This window comes from Pinus tabuliformis, chromosome 2_2 (genome assembly GCF_031772625.1).
Source record: "Pinus tabuliformis cultivar Carrire ecotype Pingquan chromosome 2_2, CPIR1, whole genome shotgun sequence".
NCBI classification, from domain to species: domain Eukaryota; kingdom Viridiplantae; phylum Streptophyta; class Pinopsida; order Pinales; family Pinaceae; genus Pinus; species Pinus tabuliformis.
Genome location: NC_142300.1, coordinates 1,235,130,279 through 1,235,149,916, shown reverse-complemented (window position 1 = coordinate 1,235,149,916; position 19,638 = coordinate 1,235,130,279). Strand labels below are relative to the sequence as shown.

General features: G+C 37.1%; 2 protein-coding genes and 1 pseudogene across 3 annotated transcripts in view; 1 reads left to right on the top strand and 2 right to left on the bottom strand.

Moving 5' to 3' along the window:
- The window catches only part of LOC149197946 (ABC transporter B family member 25, mitochondrial-like), a 163,588-nt gene that overhangs the window by 95,864 nt on the left and 48,086 nt on the right, over nucleotides 1-19,638 (top strand). The gene's annotated exons all lie outside the window — the stretch shown is intronic.
- Nucleotides 1,599-3,520, bottom strand: LOC149197948 (uncharacterized). Of its 2 annotated transcripts, none has more exons than XM_089404015.1 (2): nucleotides 2,512-3,520; nucleotides 1,599-2,380 (listed from the first exon to the last, which is right to left on the bottom strand). In XM_089404015.1, exons 1-2 carry the CDS (start codon nucleotides 2,637-2,639, stop codon nucleotides 1,906-1,908), a joined length of 603 nt encoding a protein of 200 aa, XP_089260141.1. In that variant the 5' UTR covers nucleotides 2,640-3,520; the 3' UTR covers nucleotides 1,599-1,905. Both variants share the same exon structure in this region; 1 of them encodes a protein (XP_089260141.1).
- Nucleotides 17,920-19,138, bottom strand: LOC149197947 (vacuolar protein-sorting-associated protein 33 homolog pseudogene; annotated as a pseudogene).

Below are 19,638 nucleotides of genomic sequence, written 5' to 3'. Positions count from 1 at the left end.
TCTCGCCAACATTGTGCTCTGATTTGATGACAGGTAGAGGTGTCAGTCAAGGCCTTGCTGTGAAAACAATTTTGGTTACTATGGTGCTATACAGATGGGGTACCAATCCGATTGTTCTTATGAAAAATTCTTCAGATTGAGAATGACCAAGTACCATCATGAATACCTCCTTAGTTAAGAGGGAGTGTTGAAGTAAGTGTAACTAGGTTCGGTCTTCATGACATTGTAATTATGATTTATAAGAAAATGAATTTTTTATGCTTTGCTGCATAGGTTTCATGAGAAAGAGGTTTATTTATTAGCAACTCCCATTGAGAGCTTTAGGATAAGTCAAAGAGTAAATGTCATGTATTGTGAAGCTCTTCTTGAGCATGAGAAAATTATGAGTCTATAAAAATGACAACTAGCTCTCCAAGACAAGCACAATCCTCCAAGACAAGCACAAGAAGAAGTCTGCAAGCTAAACGATGAAAAAGAGCAATCACGTCGGCCTCAATAGATATATAACTGTCAAGTCGGCTTGTTGTCGCATAAAGTGTCTAGGCACCGCGACAACGCTCAGAGTAAGGGCTGCCACTCTTAATCCTTACTCCGTTTAGACTCTCTCCTAGGCAAGTCAAGGGGATAGTCCCTAAGGTGAATGGATGAGGGTAGCCTGTGGAACACGGGCTCTAGGAGATTTTAATGATGAACAACTTGATGAATCTAAAGTGAGTCTCGGTCAATTGAGATAGATAGATTAAAATAAGACATGATTATAAGATAAAAATGAATACAGACTAGTGCCTTTAATTTGAATTAACCATAGACTAAAAAATAACAAGTCATCCAAAGAAAACTTATAGATGTGGCAAATCGACGATCATGAACAATTAATGTAAATGCCCAAAACTGCAATATCCAAGAGGTTCTAGATTTAAAATAATTTTCAATTAATGGCATAGATCTAGAATAATTAATTTTCTCTTATCGCCAATATAACTTAAAACATTAATCGCACCTTGACCATAGAAAATTCATGAAAATTTAAGATTTTTACACTCAATCACCAAAGACACCAAGGAACTTTAAATTTGCGTTTCAATTATCCTTTAGGAAATAACTTCAAAGTGATAAATAAGAAGTTGAATTGAATCAAAGGGTTAAAATTTTAAGATTTTAATGGGCCATAGGCCACATTAAAATATTTAATGTAAAAGCGCAAATCCCTTTAATTTAATCTCTGATTTTAAATTGTAAAATTTTTAGAATTTTTTAATTTTTAAAACTTTTTAGAATTTTTATGATTTTTTGAATGCTTTGGATTTTTTTAGAATTTTTATGATTTTCGAAAATTTTTAATGTTTTTTAGATTTTTTTTTAATTTTTAGATTTTTTAGAAATTTTTAATGAAAATAAATTTTTTTAAATCATAAATAAAAATTGAAAAGTGAGAAAAATCAAATCAAATTACCAAATGAAAATAAAAGTCCAGAACAGAAAATCGAAATAAAAGAAAAAATAATCTAACTAAAGACTTATTTGAATCAATGTTGTTAAAAGCGCGATCGGGATTTAATCGGCGCCGGGAAAAAAGCGGAAAAAATCGTTAAAATCGGGAAAAAATCGGAAAAAAGCGGGAAAAAATCGTTTGGCACAAAAATATTCATTTTTTTTCAATTTTTTTAATATCTAAACCATCTACAACATAAAATAAATACATTGACACATAAATATGATAAAAAAACTAATATATAAGATGTTTAATATCATTTCTAGCGCTAAAATCACACATAACATTGAATCATGTCCTGAATAGTAAGTCCTGAGTCCCAAGTCCAACTCAGCCTCAAAATATCAACAAAAAATATGATAATGTATCTCATCATGTCATAATGTCATATACAATAAAATGAAAGTCTAATCCTATTGATTTCCTCTGCCCCTCTTGCGAGAATATGGCACAGCTTTCTCTTTCCCTCTAGATGTAGAAGCTGGTGCCTGTGCTGGTGGAAATGGCAGTGGAGTCTGACGTGCTCTAGAAGCTAAAGAACTAGTAGTAGCAGCTACAGGAGGCTGAGGTGGACGGAGACCACGTCCTCTACTGGTGGTAGTGGTAGCCCGGGTAGGCGGTGTCACCTCCTCCTCCTGCTCCTCCAACTCCTCCTCCTCCTGCTCCTGCTCCTGCTCCTCCTCCTCCTCCTCCTCCCCCTCATCCTGCACTAACCAATCCTCGGTGGGATCCATGAGAGGCCTCTCGGTCTCAACCCTCCATTCAGCAGTGGTGTCAATCCCATCCAATGAGATGGCTTCCGTATCAGGTGTCTTCTCTAGTTGTTTCACCCACAATCGAAGATTGTAGTAGACATAGACCATGTCATTAAGTCTATGGGACTCCAACCTGTACAAAGTTCATGAAATAATAAATTAATAATTAATAATTAATATTATAAAAAAAATATTGTTTAAAACTTTAATGAATTCAAAAATTTATTTGGAAATTTGCAATATTTTAAATGTTTAAGTGTTAACCTATTGCGCTTCTTGTTGTGTATTTTTTCAAATACACTCCAATTGCGCTCACATCCCGAGGAGCTGCATGTTTGGCTGAGGATGCGTATGGCAAGATTTTGCAAAAGGGGTACTCTGCCACCATACATCTTCCACCATGCGTCTACAACAAAATTACAAATAAAATTTTAAATAAACATAAGAAAAAAATGGAATTTGAAGAAACAATGAAATTTGAAACAAAGTTACAAAGTACATACTACAAACTAAAAAATACCTGGCATTTTAACCGTCCTATCAATGACAGCCATCTCAAAGCCAAATAAGCCACCTGACAACTTATATTGCTCAATTTGTCTAGAGATCTCCATACGTTCTTCTGAAGATCTCACCATCTTCTGGACACAGGTTAATAATCCTTCCACGACCTCAACATCAAAATTAAACCCACATGCATAAGAAAATGCAGGGTTCAGGAAAAGCCCAGCAGCATGAATGGGACGATGGAGTGTGTTGTTCCATCGCTCATCAATGACGTTCCATAGAAGGAGTTGTCTCTGGAACCCATCATCTCCCTTGTCATCATAGTAGGACCGAATGGCTTCTTTGGCCCTATCCATGGCTTCATACAAATAGCCCATTGCGGGCTTCTCACCATCAACCAACCGAAGAACCTTTACCAAAGGTTCTGTAACAGCGCACACCTCCTGCACTCCCGCCCAGAAGTCCTCCTGGTATGAAACTACTCTGCAGACGGCCTCTCCTTCTGGTTTGCGGCTCATTGACGAAGCACGCCACTCCTCTGAAAGAAACATTCTCTTCAAATCCCACATAGAATTCAAGAGGGATTGAAGAGATATGAAACTCGTCGCAAACCGTGTAATGGCGGGGCGCACCAACTCTTTGTTGTTGGTGCATTTTCTCATCAAGCTAAGCACAGATGTGTGGTTGTAAATAAATTTTGTGATGCTTTTTGATGAGTCAACAACCTCTTTGACAAAGGGAATTTTCCCTATGTCCTCTAACATCAAATCAATACAATGGGCAGCACAAGGTGTCAAAAATAAAGCAGGATGCCTGTCCATAAGCATTCTACCAGCAGCAACATAATTTGCAGCATTGTCCGTTATGACTTGGACAACATTTTCTGCACCCACCTCCAAAATAAACACATCCAGCAAATCACATAAAGTTTTTGCATCTTTGATTTGATCAGTTGCATCAACAGATTTGATAAACATAGTCCCCTTGGGACAACTAACCAAGAAGTTTATAAGGGTTCTCCCCTTTTGGTCAGTCCAACCATCTGACATAACAGTGCATCCTGTTTGTGCCCATGATGCCCTAAAATCCTCCAATCTTTGGGTGCAGTCACGCTTTTCATCTTGAAGAAGCCGGCCTCTGAAATCATAAAGAGAAGGGATTTTGTACCCCGGGCCAACACTGGCAATAGCATCAACAGTAGGTTGGAAAAATGGATTATTCCTTACAATGCTGAAAGGAATATCACTCCAGAGGAGAAATTTTGTCATCAACTTGTCAGCTTTTTCTTTTTCAGTTCTTTTTAGCATTGAACCAATAGTTGGTTGTGAACCAGGTGTGGTTCGAGGAACAAAATATGATGATGCAGCTACCGGATTGACTGACGCTGCAGTAGAACCAGTGCCACTTGGCCCACTTCCTTCAGCTGACCTTTTTAGTTGCCTTTTGAGTTCTTCTTTGGCCTCTCTAGTGTGCTCTAATTCTCCCAATGCTCTCATGGCTTTTTGGATAATTTCAGCATTTGTATTTAGACAGGGCCCCACATCATGTCCAAGGATTTGTGCAAGGTGGAACTTCAACCTGTACACCCCCCCGAATATTTCTTTTCCACACAACTTGCAATACAAGTTTTGTCTATCATTCGGAGTTTTAGGGTCACCATATTCCCAAAAAGGATCCAATTTCCTTGGCATGTTTGTTTTTGAATTTGCAAACCTATGGAAAAATAAGGATTAGGAAATAGGAATTTAGGATTACAAAATACAAATTACAATTTAGCATTTACAAAATTACAAGTTAATTATTTCCAAAATCCCAATTTCTAAATCCAAGTTACCCAACCAAATGCCAAAAAACAATGAAAATTCAAAAAAAATAAACAATGTTTAAAAATAATGAGAAAATAAAAATAAAAAATTGGTTCTCATAGTCATAACAAATAACCCATCCCAAATCAATGAAAAATTTCAAAAAATTCTTTAAAAACAATGAAAAACAAAGTTTTTATAGAAGCAAAACCAAAAAAAATTAATCTACATACCTCTTTTATGGACAAATTGGTGATCTTGGCTTGGATTCCTCCTAAAAACGCTTGGATTCGCTCCCAAATCCGACGGAAACCCTTCAGCTGCTCTCCCTCACCTCTTCTCCTCCTCCTCCGCGCGAACAGCCAAATGAATAAAAAAATTTCGATTTTTTGCATATAAAAGCCCGCTGCCCGCGCCTGTCACGATTTTTTCGAAAAAATCGCGATTTTTTGAAAAACTCGCGATTTTTTCGAAAAAATCGTGTATAAAAAAAATTTGCCGATTTTTATGGATAAAAATCGCGATAAAATCGGCTGGGCGAAAAAATCGCGATTTTCCGATAAAATCGCGATTTTATCGCGATTTTAACAACACTGATTTGAATGAAATTGAAAATTTAAAAAAGAATGAATTAAACCTAAACCGACTAATACAAATACAAATGAAAATTAAAAAAAGAAAACTCGAAAATGCCAAATATCTAACTAAAACCCTATACAAAATAATCAAAGTGTTTTGTTGGTGCTGCGTAGGTCGACAGAAAAAGATGGACGACGACGGAAGGAGAACAGGTCGACGACAGCGTTGGGAGCTTGGAGATGTCGTGGAAAAAAAGGGACTGCAGGAAGAAAGGAGGGAAGCACGATAGACGACAGAGAGATTAACGACGACAGAAGGAAAGAAGGAGCCGGGCAGGTTGGAGAAACGATGGGAGGACAATGGATTTGCTAATTGAAGAGCATCAAAGATGTAGATGCGGTTTTTTGCAGGTTTCGAGTAGGGATAATGCAACAAAAGAAAAGATACGATGGGAGAATAAGGTAGCATAGGAGTAATGGAGGGCTGCGGATTTGAGGGCAAGGTGAGGGAGCAGAAGATGGCAACAAGGGACAGAGGTTTGAGGAGGCTCGGGCTTGTGACCACAGGTTGACGGTGGGTTTTCGAAGGGTTACAACCGGAACACGCGGAGGAAAGGCGATATAGTGAAGGAACATGAGCAATGGGGAGCCAAATGCAACAGGCAGCGGTGGAAACGTTGCTGGACAGATTTCGCTGATGAGATAGATGGTAGACAGACTAGGGTTTGCAGATTTGTAGAGAATGCAACAACAACAAAAACACTGTGAGCTTTCTAAAAAAAAATCGAAATGGCACAGTGAACTCCACAAATCAGGCCACAAATCAAAGAAACCAATCAGCAAATTGGTGGCCCAGAATCCCCTTAAAAATTTTCATGGAATTTTAATTAAAATGTCGAATCTAGTTGCTTCAGATTTAACAGTGAAATCCTTAAAAAAATTTCCAGAATAAAAAAGATTTAAATTTAAAATCTTGGACTACAAAATCTTTTGAATATCCTGCAAAATGATGTTGATGAACCCCAGAGATCTAGATCTTACCCTCTAGGGCCTAGATCTGGACTCTATACAGATTTCTTCCTCAGATTTGTAGTTGCAAGACATTAAGAAACATGCATACGTTATATACAGTGATAAAACTAAAACCCAGAAAAACCCAAGTCAGAAAACCAAAAATAATTACATATCTATGCACAAGAATGACAGATCTATCAAATTTGAGGAGTGCGAGTCCAACTCCGCTCCCAGATCTGATAGTCTAAGGCTATCAACAGCCAAATCTATCAATTTCGCACATAAAAATTTAAATTTTTTGAATTTTAAAGAAGGTGCTTAGCTAAAAACCCCTCATGCATCACCAACAAAAATCTTATGATAAGCTTGGGATCAAATTAAGCTGGGCTTTTCAGAAAACACGGATCGGGAGTTGGCTGGTCCAACTGAAAACTTCTCTGAACGCCCGATGATCTAAATTTCAAGACTTTCCTGCAAAACTCAATTCAGCCATCAACATAGAGCGAGAAAATGATAATAAAATTCAGATAAATAGAGATACTTGCTATTACATTCAACTTTAAATTATCACTTAAACCCCAATGTCTGAGCAAGATACCTGTACTCAAATTACTCTTCAGAAGCTATTATCAATGATTAAAAAAATAATTATACATGAAAAACGACACATATTATAGTAATTCCATGAAGAGTAACATCGACGAAAATTAATCCCAAAGTCTTCTTTTATTATCCAAATAAAAATTTACATGAGAGCTTTTCGCTTAGCACACGACTCAAAGGACAGATTTGATCAACTGACAAATGACCTCCTATTTAAAGATAAATCTTCCAATGGCTAGTTCGAGTGATCCTTGTCAAAGCAATCTCGACCATTCATGAGGATCAAAATTTCTTTTAATCTCATCCGTCGAAATTTTAAGTTCTTGAGGAAATTCGAATTTTTGAATTAAGTGCATTTTAATTTAATTTTTGAATTAATTTCCTCAAAATTTTGATTTTGAATTAACCCCAGGGTCCAAAGGCTTAAAATTTAGCAAAATAATTAATTTACCTTAGCCCCGGGACCCTTTAAAATTTGAATTTTAAGGACCGACGAATTTTTCCTTTGGAGAATATAAATTTACCTAAGACCTAGAATTAATTAAATTTCTAGCTTAGGATTTTAATTAATTTTGGGCCAGAAAATTTAATTAATTAACCTATGAGGGGATAAATTATTTTTCCAACTCTCAAGACATTTTACATCATAATTTTCATATTTTTTATATCTCAAGGGGGAAAACCCATTTGTGATAGACCCTTACAGACTACCCATTTTTGCAAAACAAATATAATCCAACAGACCAAGTAATTTGTAAGAAAATAACCTCACCAAATAGTTAGGATTATTCCCAAATCAATTTTACAGAAACTCGATCTAGAACACTAGGACTCGCCTAAGATCGCAGTGATAAAATACATTCTAGCTTTGGGGTAAGGTTGAAGAAAAACTCTGCCGACCATCCGAGAATGGATCAGTGAGACAAAAACCTCCTGAAATGTACATCGCCACCCGAAAAGTAGGTTTACCTAGGCAATTACATACACGACACAGATCTACTGAGATTATTTACATCATATACATGCAGAATGGGTTTACATTATAACATGATAATCAGGCTGATGATGCTAGCTAGACGACACGAACACATCGATTAGGCGCTATCCCATTTGCAATAAAATGGGGTGTACTGCTAAGGGTCGTTGACACATAGTGGTCAACATCTGGCTCTACTTGGGGACACGTTGTTGCACCAGAGGAATGTGAGAATCCAAAATCTGCATCCACACAACACATAACATAAGTAACGTCCATCCAAAAATCATCATATAATGTTAAGCACAAGAAAGATATAAGCTCTTAATTTATTAACTATCCTAATAACATGAAAAACATAAATCTAACTACAAAATGAAATACTAAAATAATAGGACATAAGGTCAGAAATACAATACAAAGATACCCCATGGCCTTAGATGTGTTCAATATAGTGCATACTGGGCATTTGTCTGCTTTTAGGCAAATCTATTGGCTGTTTCTCGGATGTGCCATGTCCAATCCTGCATACGGTAGGACTTTTTCGTATTTGAAAATCAAGCTGCTCACGGCCATCAGATGCATCAAATTGCTTTCTCATTTTATTTCTCTTGCATCTTTTCTTTGTGGCAGGTTGTATCATTGATGATGTGGAACATTTTGTTTGAAAACTCTCAAATGAAGTATGTAAGATATGCACGACATCTCTTTCTTCATTCTGCATCTTCTCTGTCAAGAATAATGGATCAGTCTCACAGGTGTCATGAGTTATAACTTGATATTTTATGACTGGTGGATTAACCATGTGAGCATCAACCTGATTCTTATTAATTTCTATTTTATTCAGGTCACCTTCAATTAGCCAGTTTTCAATGGAACAAATGACCTCCTCATAATAGGATGGAGCTTGCTGCAGCAGACAAGGAGGCTTATGATCTGTTGACATTTCCTTGTTTCTTTCATCCTCTGACTGATGTTGAAATTTCTGTACCTATATTGTTATGGCGTCCATCTGGTTAGATTGCTCAACCTTCATAGCACTGACTTCCTTGGCATGGTTTTCCTCCATGGTGAATAACTTATTCTAAAGACATATCTAACCAACTTCCATATCTTTTATTACTTTGTCATTATCTTCTTTCATGGTCATCAAGCAATTTTGCATAGAGCTCATTTCTCTGTCATGATTAGCTTTCATGGTTTCCATTTCCTTAGCATGCTCACTCTGCATGTCGGTCCTCATAGCCTCCATATTCTGAGCACACTTTTCTACTATGGTGGCTACCTGATTGGAGTGTGTAATTTTCATGATTTCCATCTCCTCATCACGTTTTTCTAGTTGAGTGTACAAAGTCCTCATATGCTTGACGTAATCAGTTATAAATTTTTCTTGATTAAGCTCCATATTTTTTTACCAGCCGTGTTTGACTAAATTGCATGTCTTTAACCAACTCCTTTAGTTCTTCGATAAGATGCTTATCATTCTCCCTCTCATTGTCGACACTGATTTGATAACTTGTTCCTGCTTTTCCACTATCATGGATTCGTCCTGCAACGGTACAAGTGGATGGCACATTCTGATATGGAGAGTTGTCTTGAAATCTTTCATTGATAGTTGGATCCTTTACAAGATCATTTTCATTCTGTTGCATTATGTTAGGGGCATAAGGCGAGCTACCTTGATCACCATATCTATTTGTAAAAGCATTGATGATGTCTTGTAAAGAAGCGAAAGAATCTTCAGGACAATTATGAAACCAATTCAAAGCATCACCCTCTAAAGAAAAGGAAAATAGACGCATTTTGGCATCTTCAAGTTTATATTGGGGAGAACTACAATATTTGATTATTGTATGAGTAATCCTGCATAGATGCTTTCTAACAACGACTGAATCACCACCCAAGAACAAAGGCAATTTATGAATAGCCTCTTCTAGCATATCATGGAGAAAATCAGTGAAATGACATGGGTTAAACAAATAATCCATGATGGCTTGCTTGAAGGGATAAGGAGGGATCAAATGGATGCTAGAGAGATATCCCTCAAGAAAAATCAAGAGATCCACAAGAAATGAGCTTCTAGTTAGAAATTCTTGTAAGAAATGAAAGCAGTGGAGTCGTCACTTGGACAAGAATCTAGCTTTAGGATCCAAAAGACGAAAACAACTAGATATAAGGGAGGGCTTCTTGTCTGCGAAATAATGGGTGAATAAGTGGAGTCGCCACCCAAACAAGAAACAAACCAATATGTCCAGGTGTTAAAAGTGCAGATGAAATGATTAATGAGATGATGAAAGATGAAGCGATGAAAAGATCAAATGACGCCAAAAAATGTTGTGCCGCTGGACCAGCTAATGAATGGAGGAAAATATGAGATGATTAAAACAATGTCGAAGAAACCAAGGACAAAAAAGACTCTGTCCCCGGCAATAGCACCAAAAAATGTTGGCATTGCTGGCTAAAATGAATGATAGAAAGATGAAAGATGAATGTCGTAAAGCCAAGGCCCAATAAATCAGTCCCTGGCAATGACGCCAAAAAATGTTGTGCCAGATGACGGGAAGAATAAAGATGAGATGAATAAATGAGTCCTTGGTGGCAATGCCAAGAAGTGTTAGCTTTGCTGGCTCAAATGAGAGATGAGAAATGAGAAGAATGATGAGGAAATGTAGATGAAACACCAAGAATAAAATATCACCGGCAACGGCGCCAAAAAATGTTGTTGCACAAAGTGTCTAGGCACTACGACAACGCTCTGAGTAAGGGCTGTCACTCTTAATCCTTACTCACTCCGTTTAGACTCTCTCCTAGGCAAGTCAAGGGGGGCAGTCCCTAAGGTGAATGGGTGAAGGTACCCTATGGAACACGGGCTCTAGGAGACTTTAATGATGAACAACTTGATGAATCTAAAGCGAGTCTCGGTCAATTGAGATAGATAGATTAAATTAAGACACGATCACAAGATAAAAACAACTACAGACCAGTGCCTTTAATTTGAGTTAACCATAGACTAAATAATAACAAGTCATCCAGAGAAAACTTATAGATGTGGCAAATCGACGATCATGAACAGTTAATTTAAATGCCGAAAACTGCAGTATGCAAGAGGATCTAGATTTGAAATAATTTTCAATTAATGGCCCAGATCTAGAATAATTAATTTCCTTCTATCGCCAATATAACTTGAAACATTAATCGCTCCTTGACCATAGAAAATTCATGAAAATTTAAGCTTTTTACACTCAATCACCAAAGACACCAAGGAACTTTAAATTCGCGTTTCAGTTATTCCTTATGCAATAACTTCAAAGGGATATATAAATAAGTTGAATTGAATCAAAGTGTTTAAATTTTAAGATTTTAATGGGCCACAGGCCACATTCAAATATTTAATGTAAAAACACAAATCCCTTTAATTTAATTTCTAAATTTAAAATTTAAAATTTTTAGAATTTTTAGAATTTTAGGATTTTTTAGAATTTCTATTATTTCTAAATGTTCTGGATTTGTTTAGAATTTTTATGATTTTAGAATTTTTTTAATGTTTTTCAGATATTTTAAAAAAAAATTAGATTTTTTTAAGAAATTTTTAATGAAAAAATATATATATTTTTTAAAATCATAAATAAAAAATGAAAAGTGAGAAAAATCAAATCAAATTACAAAATTAAAATAAAAGTCCAGAACATAAAATCGAAATAAAAGAAAAAATAATCTAACTAAGACTTATTTGAATGAAATAAAAAATTTAAAAAGAAAGAATTAAACCTGACTCATACAAATACAAATGAAAATAAAATAAAATAAAAATCGAAAATTCCAAATAACTAACTAAAACCCTATACAAAAGAAATCGAAGTGTTTTGTTGGTGCTGCGCAGGTCGACGGAAAGCGTTGGACGACGACGGAAGGAGAATAGGTCGATGGTAGCGTTGGGAGCTTGGAGATGCTGCGGAAAAAAAGGGACTGCGGGAAGAAAGGAGGGTAGCTTGATAGACGACGACAGAAGGAAAGGAGGAGTTGGGCAGGTTGGAGAAACGATGGGAGGACAACGGATTTGCTGATCGAAGAGCAGTAGAGATGCAGATGCGGTTTTTTGTAGGTTTCGAGCAAGGATAATGCAACAAAAGGAAAGATGCGATGGGAGAATAAGGCATCGTAGGAGGAATGGAAGGTTGCGGATCTAAGGGCGAGGTGAGGGAGCAGAAGATGGCAGCAAGGGACAAGGGTCTGAGTAGGCTCGGGCTTGCAGTTGCAGGTTGACGATAGGTTTTCGAAGGGTTACAACCAGAACGCGCGGAGGAAAGCCGATGTAGTGAAGGAACATGAGCGATGTGGAGCCAGATGGAGCAGATAGTGGTGGAAAAGCTGCTGGATGGATTTCGTTGATGAGAGAGATGGCAACAAGACTGGGGTTTGCAGATTTGTAGAGAATGCAACAATAGCAAAAAGACTGTTAGCCTTCTAAAAAAAATAAATCGAAATGGCACAGTGAACTCCACAAATTGGGCTGCAAATCAAAGAAACCAATCAGCAAACTGGTGGCCCAGAATCCCCTTAAAAATTTTCCGGAAATTTTAGTTTTTAATGTCGGATCTAGTTGCTTCAGATTTAATAGTGAAACCCTTAAAAAAAATTCTAGATTAAAAAAAAATTAAATTTAAAACCCTGGACTACAAAATCTTTTGAATACCCTGCAAAATGTTATTGATGAACCCCAGAGATCCAGATATTATCCTCCAGGGCCTAAATCTAAACTCTATACAGTTTTCTTCCTCAGATCTGTAGCTTCAAGACAACAAGAAACACCAAAACGATATATACAATGATAAAACTAAAACCCAAAAAACCCAAGTCAGAAAACCAAAATTAATTATAGATCTATGCACAGGAATGGCAGATCTATCAGATTTGAGGTGTGTGAGTCCAACTCCGCTCCAAGATCTAATAGTCTAATGCTCCCAACAACCCGATTTATCAATTTCACACCTAAAAATTTAAATTTTTTGAATTTTAAAGGAGGTGCTTAGCTCAAAACCCTCCATGCATCACCAACAAAAATCTCATGATAAGCCCAGGATCAAATTAAGTTGGGCTCTTCAGAAAACACGAATCGAGAGTTGGCTAGTCCAATTGAAAACTTCCCCGAACACCCGATGATCTAAAAATCAAGACTTTCCTGCAAAACTCAATTTAGCCATCAACATAGAGCGAGAAAATGATAATAAAATTCAGATAAATAGAGATACCTGCTACTACATTCAAATTTAAATTATCATTTAAACTTCAATGACTGAGCAATATACTTGTACTCAAATCACTCTTCAAAAGCTATTATCAATGACAAAAAAATTTATACATGAAAAAGGACACATCTTACAGTACTTCCATGAAGGGTAACACCGACGAAAATTAACCCCAAAGTCTTCCTTTATTATTTGAATAAAAATTTACATGAGAGCTTTTTGCTTAGCACACAACTCAATGGTCGAATTTGATCAATTAACAAATGACCTTCTATTTAAAAATAAATATTCCAACGGTTAGTTCGAGTGATCCTTGTCAAAACGATCTTGACTGTTGATGAGGATCAAAATTTCTTTTAATCTTATCCGTCAAAATGTTAAATTCTTTACGAAATTCGAAATTTTCAATTAAATGCATTCTAATTAATTCAAAAATTAAATTTTTGAATTAATTTCCTCAAAATTTTGACATTGACTTAACTCCAGGGACCAAAGGCTTAAAATTTAGCAAAATAATTAATCTACCTTAGTCACAAGACCTTTTAAAATTTGAATTTTAAGGACCGACGAATTTTGCCTTTGGAGAATTTAAATTTACCTAGGACCTATAATTAATTAAATTTCTGGCTTAGGATTTTAATTAACTTTGGGCCAGAAAATTTAATTAATTAACCTATGAGGGGATAAATTATTTTTTCAACCCTCAAGACACTTTACATCATAATTTTCATATTTTTTACATCTCAAGGGGAAAGACCCATTTGTGATAGACCCTCACAGACTATCCATTTCTGCGACACAAACATAATCGAGCCGACCAAGTAATTTGTAATAAAATAATCTAATCGAAGAGTTAGGATTATTCCTAAATCACTTTTACATAGATTCGATCTGGAACACTAGGACTTGCCTAAGATCCCAGTGATAAAAATACATTCCGGTTTTGGGGTAAGGTTGAAGGAAAACTCTGTCGACCATCCGAGAATGGATCAATGAGACAAAAAACCTCCTGGAATGTAGATCGTGACCAGAAGAGTAGGTTTACCTAGGCAATTACATACACGACACAGATCTGCTGAGATTATTTACATCATATACATGTAGAATGGGTTTATATTATAACATGATAATCAGGCTGATGATGATAGCTGGACGATACGAACTCATTAATCAGACGTTATCCATTTTGCAAAAAAGGGGGTGTATTGCTATGTGTCGTTGAAATGTAGTGGTCAACATGGCTTCAATGGACATGTCGGCTTATTTATGGAGACAAAACAACTATAAATAGGCGTGTGACGTGTTGATTTTGGCTAGCATCAAATGTGCTCTAGCTCCGAAATTTTATGGAGGGGCTAGAACACATGAGATCTCCAAAACCCAGAAATCATTTGGAGAAATTCCACCCGAATGAGGAGTTATTAAGATAATTAGTATTTTTAATGGGTTCCTAACTCTAAACTTAGGAAAATAAAAATATTAATGGGTATTAATAAGAATATGGGTGAGAAACTTCTAAGTGACGAGGATCAAGTCTGTTTTAATCTGAGTTGTTGATTCATCAACAGGAAAAGTATAAGAGGAGGCTTGAGGGTTAGTTTGAGATAGACTTGAGAGATCAGTCAGTTTGATTTTCCTGGGGTGAGATTTGTTAGGGAGAGAGGCAAAAATAGCATCGGAGGGGCAGCGCAGAGGCCTACACAACCCAGGAAGGGGCTCACGCAGAGCGGATGCAGGCCAAGAGGGTTCTTGCAGTGGTAGGGCGAGAAAATTGAGGGAAGTTCGAGATTTTGCTGGGAGTTTGATTATCTGAGCCGGGAGAGCTGAAGTCGAAGCTTCTGAGGGCAAATCGATATAACAGAGAAGTGATGCAGTCCCCTAGAGGCAAGACGCTAGCCCACACAGAGCACATTGTGCTAGGATTTTCATAGTGCTTGTCAGAGTTAGCCATTCAGTGGATCAATTGAGACTTGGAGAACGAGGTAAACCCTCGTGTATATTTCTTGCTACCATAATATCTCTAAAAGGTTAGCTGGTGTAAGAGGCAACCTGTTGTACTCAGATTCTGCTTGCTTAATAATACAAACCCTCTATATGTTGCACCAATTTTCCCGCATTGGGTTTTTCCTGGGACGATTGTCCGAAAATAACGGTGTCCCTTGTGTATTTGTCTCGTTCTATTTTAGTTCATGATTTATATGTATGTGTAGTCTGCAATAGTGTTTTCATCGCTATTTAAATAATTAAATAACTTGTTGAATGTAAAAACAAGTAGGAGATGATAAATCAGTGATTGCAGTAGGATTTCTGATGTGTAGATATAAAAATTTTCACATAAAGTTTAGAATCACAGTCACACATTTTTGGATGGCTCTAAAACTTGGGTCAAGTATAGTACCTCTAAAATCTTGGTCATAATTATAGTGACATCTTTGGACACCTCTCTGAAGTCTCGGTCAAGTTTAGGGTTACAGGAATATCGGATGAAGGAGTTGTACAATACCTCTGCTAGGAGAAGGACTCTATGGTTTTCAAATGAGTATGACAGGGGTATACATTCCCACACAGTCTCGGCATAATCATGATAAGAAGTCAATGATATATTCTCGGCATAGCCATGACAAGTAAGATCTCGATGAATACAAGACTTCATTGCAATCATGATAAACACAGTCACATTCTCGGTCAAGGTGCAAACATGATACTATCATGGTTATGATCTCGGTGAAGGCTATGATGAGACAATCATGATCTCGATGGATCAAAAGGAAGCTCTCCAACACATATCTCAACATGGAGATCTAGTTGATGAAGACCTCGGTGAAGGGACAACAAAGATGTTACAACAGTAATGAAGTGGTGCAGTAATGGTGCAACAATGATGATGAGCTCAGCATTGACAAAGAAAGAGGATTGGTGTCTTGGTCTTGGAGTGGCCTAATAGGTCAAGGGTCATGGTCTTGGTATTCGTCAATTGGAATCTCTATAAGAAGAATTTTGTGCGGGTTTTCCTCTCCAAGAGGGAGAGGTTTTGACCCTTGCAAAATGCCAAATTTGTGTGTTCTTGTCTCTTTGTTTTGGCAGCTATTTCCTGAACTAAAGAAGACACTCTAATAATAATAAGTGAAGATTGGTATAAGAAGAAAAATTGAAAACACCTTGTTAGCGCTTGAAATTTCACCTCAGGCTGAGAAAGGTAAACCTCAAGGCAACATCAAACCATTCAGCCCCGTAGCTAGCCCTACGGGGCAGGAGAAGGCTCTCTCCGGTCAATCTCGGTAGATCTTCAATTGATGAGATGACCAAACGGGTAACACTGATATTAGGCTAGTAAACTGATTAGAAAGATTGATTTGGGGTTTTTAATTAAATAACGGGGTTTTTCTGGGCTGCATGGGCAAAATCACAGCTTGAAACAGAGAAATATAATGAACAACACAGGTTATCGACTGAGGCAAGGTAGGCAAGACATTTAGCATCAAATCTAGTTTAAACGGGATGGCAAGACTGGTGAGGAGCTAAGGAGGGCAAACAATAACTTTGAATCCTCCTTAAACAGTAGAAAACATTTAAACATGAACAAACTTATAGGCAGAGCATGGCAGGCATGAATTCTTACCTAAACACTTCATTTGTTCAGTTAGAAATGATCATGTAGTGAAATGAAACATAACAGATTACATATGAAACAAGAGAAAAACTAATGCTAAATCATCATGCCACAGGGATCTCAGAAATCAGAGCTGTGAAATTTTCATTAAAAATCCCTGCCAAAAACTGTACATTGAAAGCTCTGTTCTCCAAGCACTCAGAAACTCTCCCTTCTCTCTAACTCTTTTTTTTTTAACAAATGAATTTTTAATACCATAAAAAACTATTTTAGAAAAAAGAACAGATCGACCCCCAAAAACAGGGGCGCTGTTTAAACTGACATTACAGAAATTATGAAAGGGCGTTTCAACTACTCTAAACAGGATACAGGATTTCTCTAAATCTTATGATAATTGGCCAATTAAGAGATAAATCTGGAGCAAAAATCCCATGAAATCATGATTGAGGATCGAAATAGGCGAATTCGTTTCTTTTGAAATCTTTGGAGCGCTGATTAACTGAGGTTATAGATAAGAAAACGAATCTTATGCATCTGGTAACAGGTGTCTTCAGGTGACTGAAGTGAAGAGCAGGTGTCAAAGTCGTGCGCCATATTTTCTTTAGTTGACAACGGATTAAAACTAATGCCAGCAAGCTCTATTTGACACATAAGGACCTTAATTCATCTACACGTTGCGTCTTTCTTTACCCACCCCATTGGGCTACAGGCGGTGATGAAGATTTTGTTGGCGGGGTCGCTTGCGATTGTTTAATGCGCGTCCTTTGACTTTGGACTTACGCTTTTGCAGAACCGCTCTCCAAATATCAAAGATGCTGCTGGTCATATCTCTTCGACCAACAACCTGAGAACCAATATCTACCACATTTAGAAATTCTTTCTTTTTGTTAAGAAACTGAAGAGTGTTAAAACATGCTCGTATATCACATTCAGTAAATTCAGCCAGTGTAGTAAGCCCCGAAGCAAGACGAAGACGTTCTTCTTCTTTTACTCTCTGTAACATCACATCAAGAAACTCAAGCTTAGCATTCAACCTCTGTCTCCAAACCGAGTTCCTCTTTATTGTTTTGAGCTGCTCATTCAAAAGGTAGCGACGTTGTTCGCCACTTATCTTCTCTTCGATTGCTTTCGCAATAGATTCCTGTATCTTGCTAATGTCCATCTCTTTCTTCACTAATTCCAATGTCAGTTTCAAACGTTTGTACACATCCAGTTCTTCAAGAACTCGCTGACAAAGTAGTTTGTTTGCTCCAGATATAGCAGCACCAAAATCAGCCAATCGGGGAAAGTTGAAGTCACCAACATGCTAAGTTTATGTCTGCACGTGATCCCTCTATAATGAACTCGTCTGTTGATGCTTCTTCAATTCGTGTTTCTTAACCAAACCAGCCTTTTCCAAGTTAATAAGTGTCGCCATGTGCTCAAAGCCATAGCTATGAAGCAGCTCTCTCCTCAAATAATCAAAGTGCTTTTTCGGCAAGCCACCATTGGTGATAGAAAAGAGAACAAGCAAACGCAAGACACTCAGAAACAGCTCCTGCTTATGAATCATTTCTTCAATATACTCAAAACATATATCATAACTCTGACCCTTCACAAGTGCCTGTTCAATAGAAAGTCGGCCTAAAAAAAGTTGGTTTTGTAGTAAAATTTCGACAGATATTGAGCCAGATTTGTGTGTCTTGTCATTTCTGGGAGAGAATTCAACTTCTTCACAAAATCCTTTAACTCTGATACTGTTGGATTAGTAGTTGTAACTTCTGTATAATCCTGCTTCATGGTTGTTGCTTTTTGACGCAAAACCTGCCCAACAACTCTAAAATTGAGATCACGAATCTCTCTATATAATTTATCACTGGAATTCGTGCCGGGCACCCATGATTGATGCATCCAACTCTACTGCACCATTATTGATATGTAAGAACTCATCTAGAAGGCCTTCATAAGTCAACTGGGAACACATTGGAGTAACCATGTCCACATGTCGATCAAGTAAAATCAGTGTATCAATCTCTGGCATCCCTGTATTGGCTGAGACTAGCCGCCTTGCCTTTTGCTCTCACATTTGGTATAACACCAAAGGTAGACTGAAGTTTGTGAATAGCTTTTGAGACATGCCAAAGGGAACTTGTGTCACCATCAACTTGACACTCTTTGTATGCCAACTCCAGTTTAAATGACAGGACATCTTCATCAAATGGTGACATAGTCACCACTTCATGAACCTTTTCCACCTCTAAAACCTTCTCACCAACAATAGTGTGGCGTGGAACAAAGATCACACTATATTATCTTTGAAGATTTTGCTTAGTAACGTGCTGAATATGTGACGAAATCATCTTCATAAAATTAACTTGAGGCCGAACAAGGTACATTATACTTTTACAATCAGTCTGAATAGGATCAGCCGAAAGATGGCGCAAACACAACTTTGGCAACATCGCCCTTTTGCTCAAATAATTCATCCAAATTCATCTTTGGAACATTTGCTCGAACCACATCAAACACATAAGCTTGAATTTATTCTTGAGGATTTTGCAGCTCATAAAATGCATCGTCAGCATTACTGGATGAAGCAAAATAATTGCACAAAGACATTGTCCTGAAATTTATCTGAAACCATATGACGAAGCTTGATAGTAAACTGGACCAATGAATATTTCACAAGTAAGCTCTGTACCAAGGGTGCCACTGTAGAGAACCTCTGTGCCATGATAGTTGAAACCATATGAAGATAAAACTTGACCAAATTCATCAACAGTAGAGTCTGATGTATGCTTTGTTTTCTTTGTGCTTTTACAGAGGTAGGAGCTTGAAGTCGCTGCCAGTTGAAGAGCTGAAGAACAAATTACATAATCTAAAAAGCAACATTTAAATGATTTCTTCTTCAAAACCCTGTTTTGAAGAAGAATCAATCTCTGACATGAGACGGAGTCTAACACACCTCACAAATAGGTATCATGCTAAGAAGAATCACATTAACTACATTTGCCCTAGATTCTTCAACACTTCAAGCATCCCAGAAACCAACTTCTTTAATTTAGGCAAGACT

Excerpts from the sequence above, each read along its gene's own strand:
- LOC149197948 (XM_089404015.1), bottom strand. The coding sequence starts at position 2,639 with ATGTATGGTGGCAGAGTACCCCTTTTGCAAAATCTTGCCATACGCATC. Across the intron at positions 2,381-2,511 it reads CACAACAAGAAGCGCAATAG|GTTGGAGTCCCATAGACTTA; the intron begins GTTAACACTTAA and ends AACTTTGTACAG.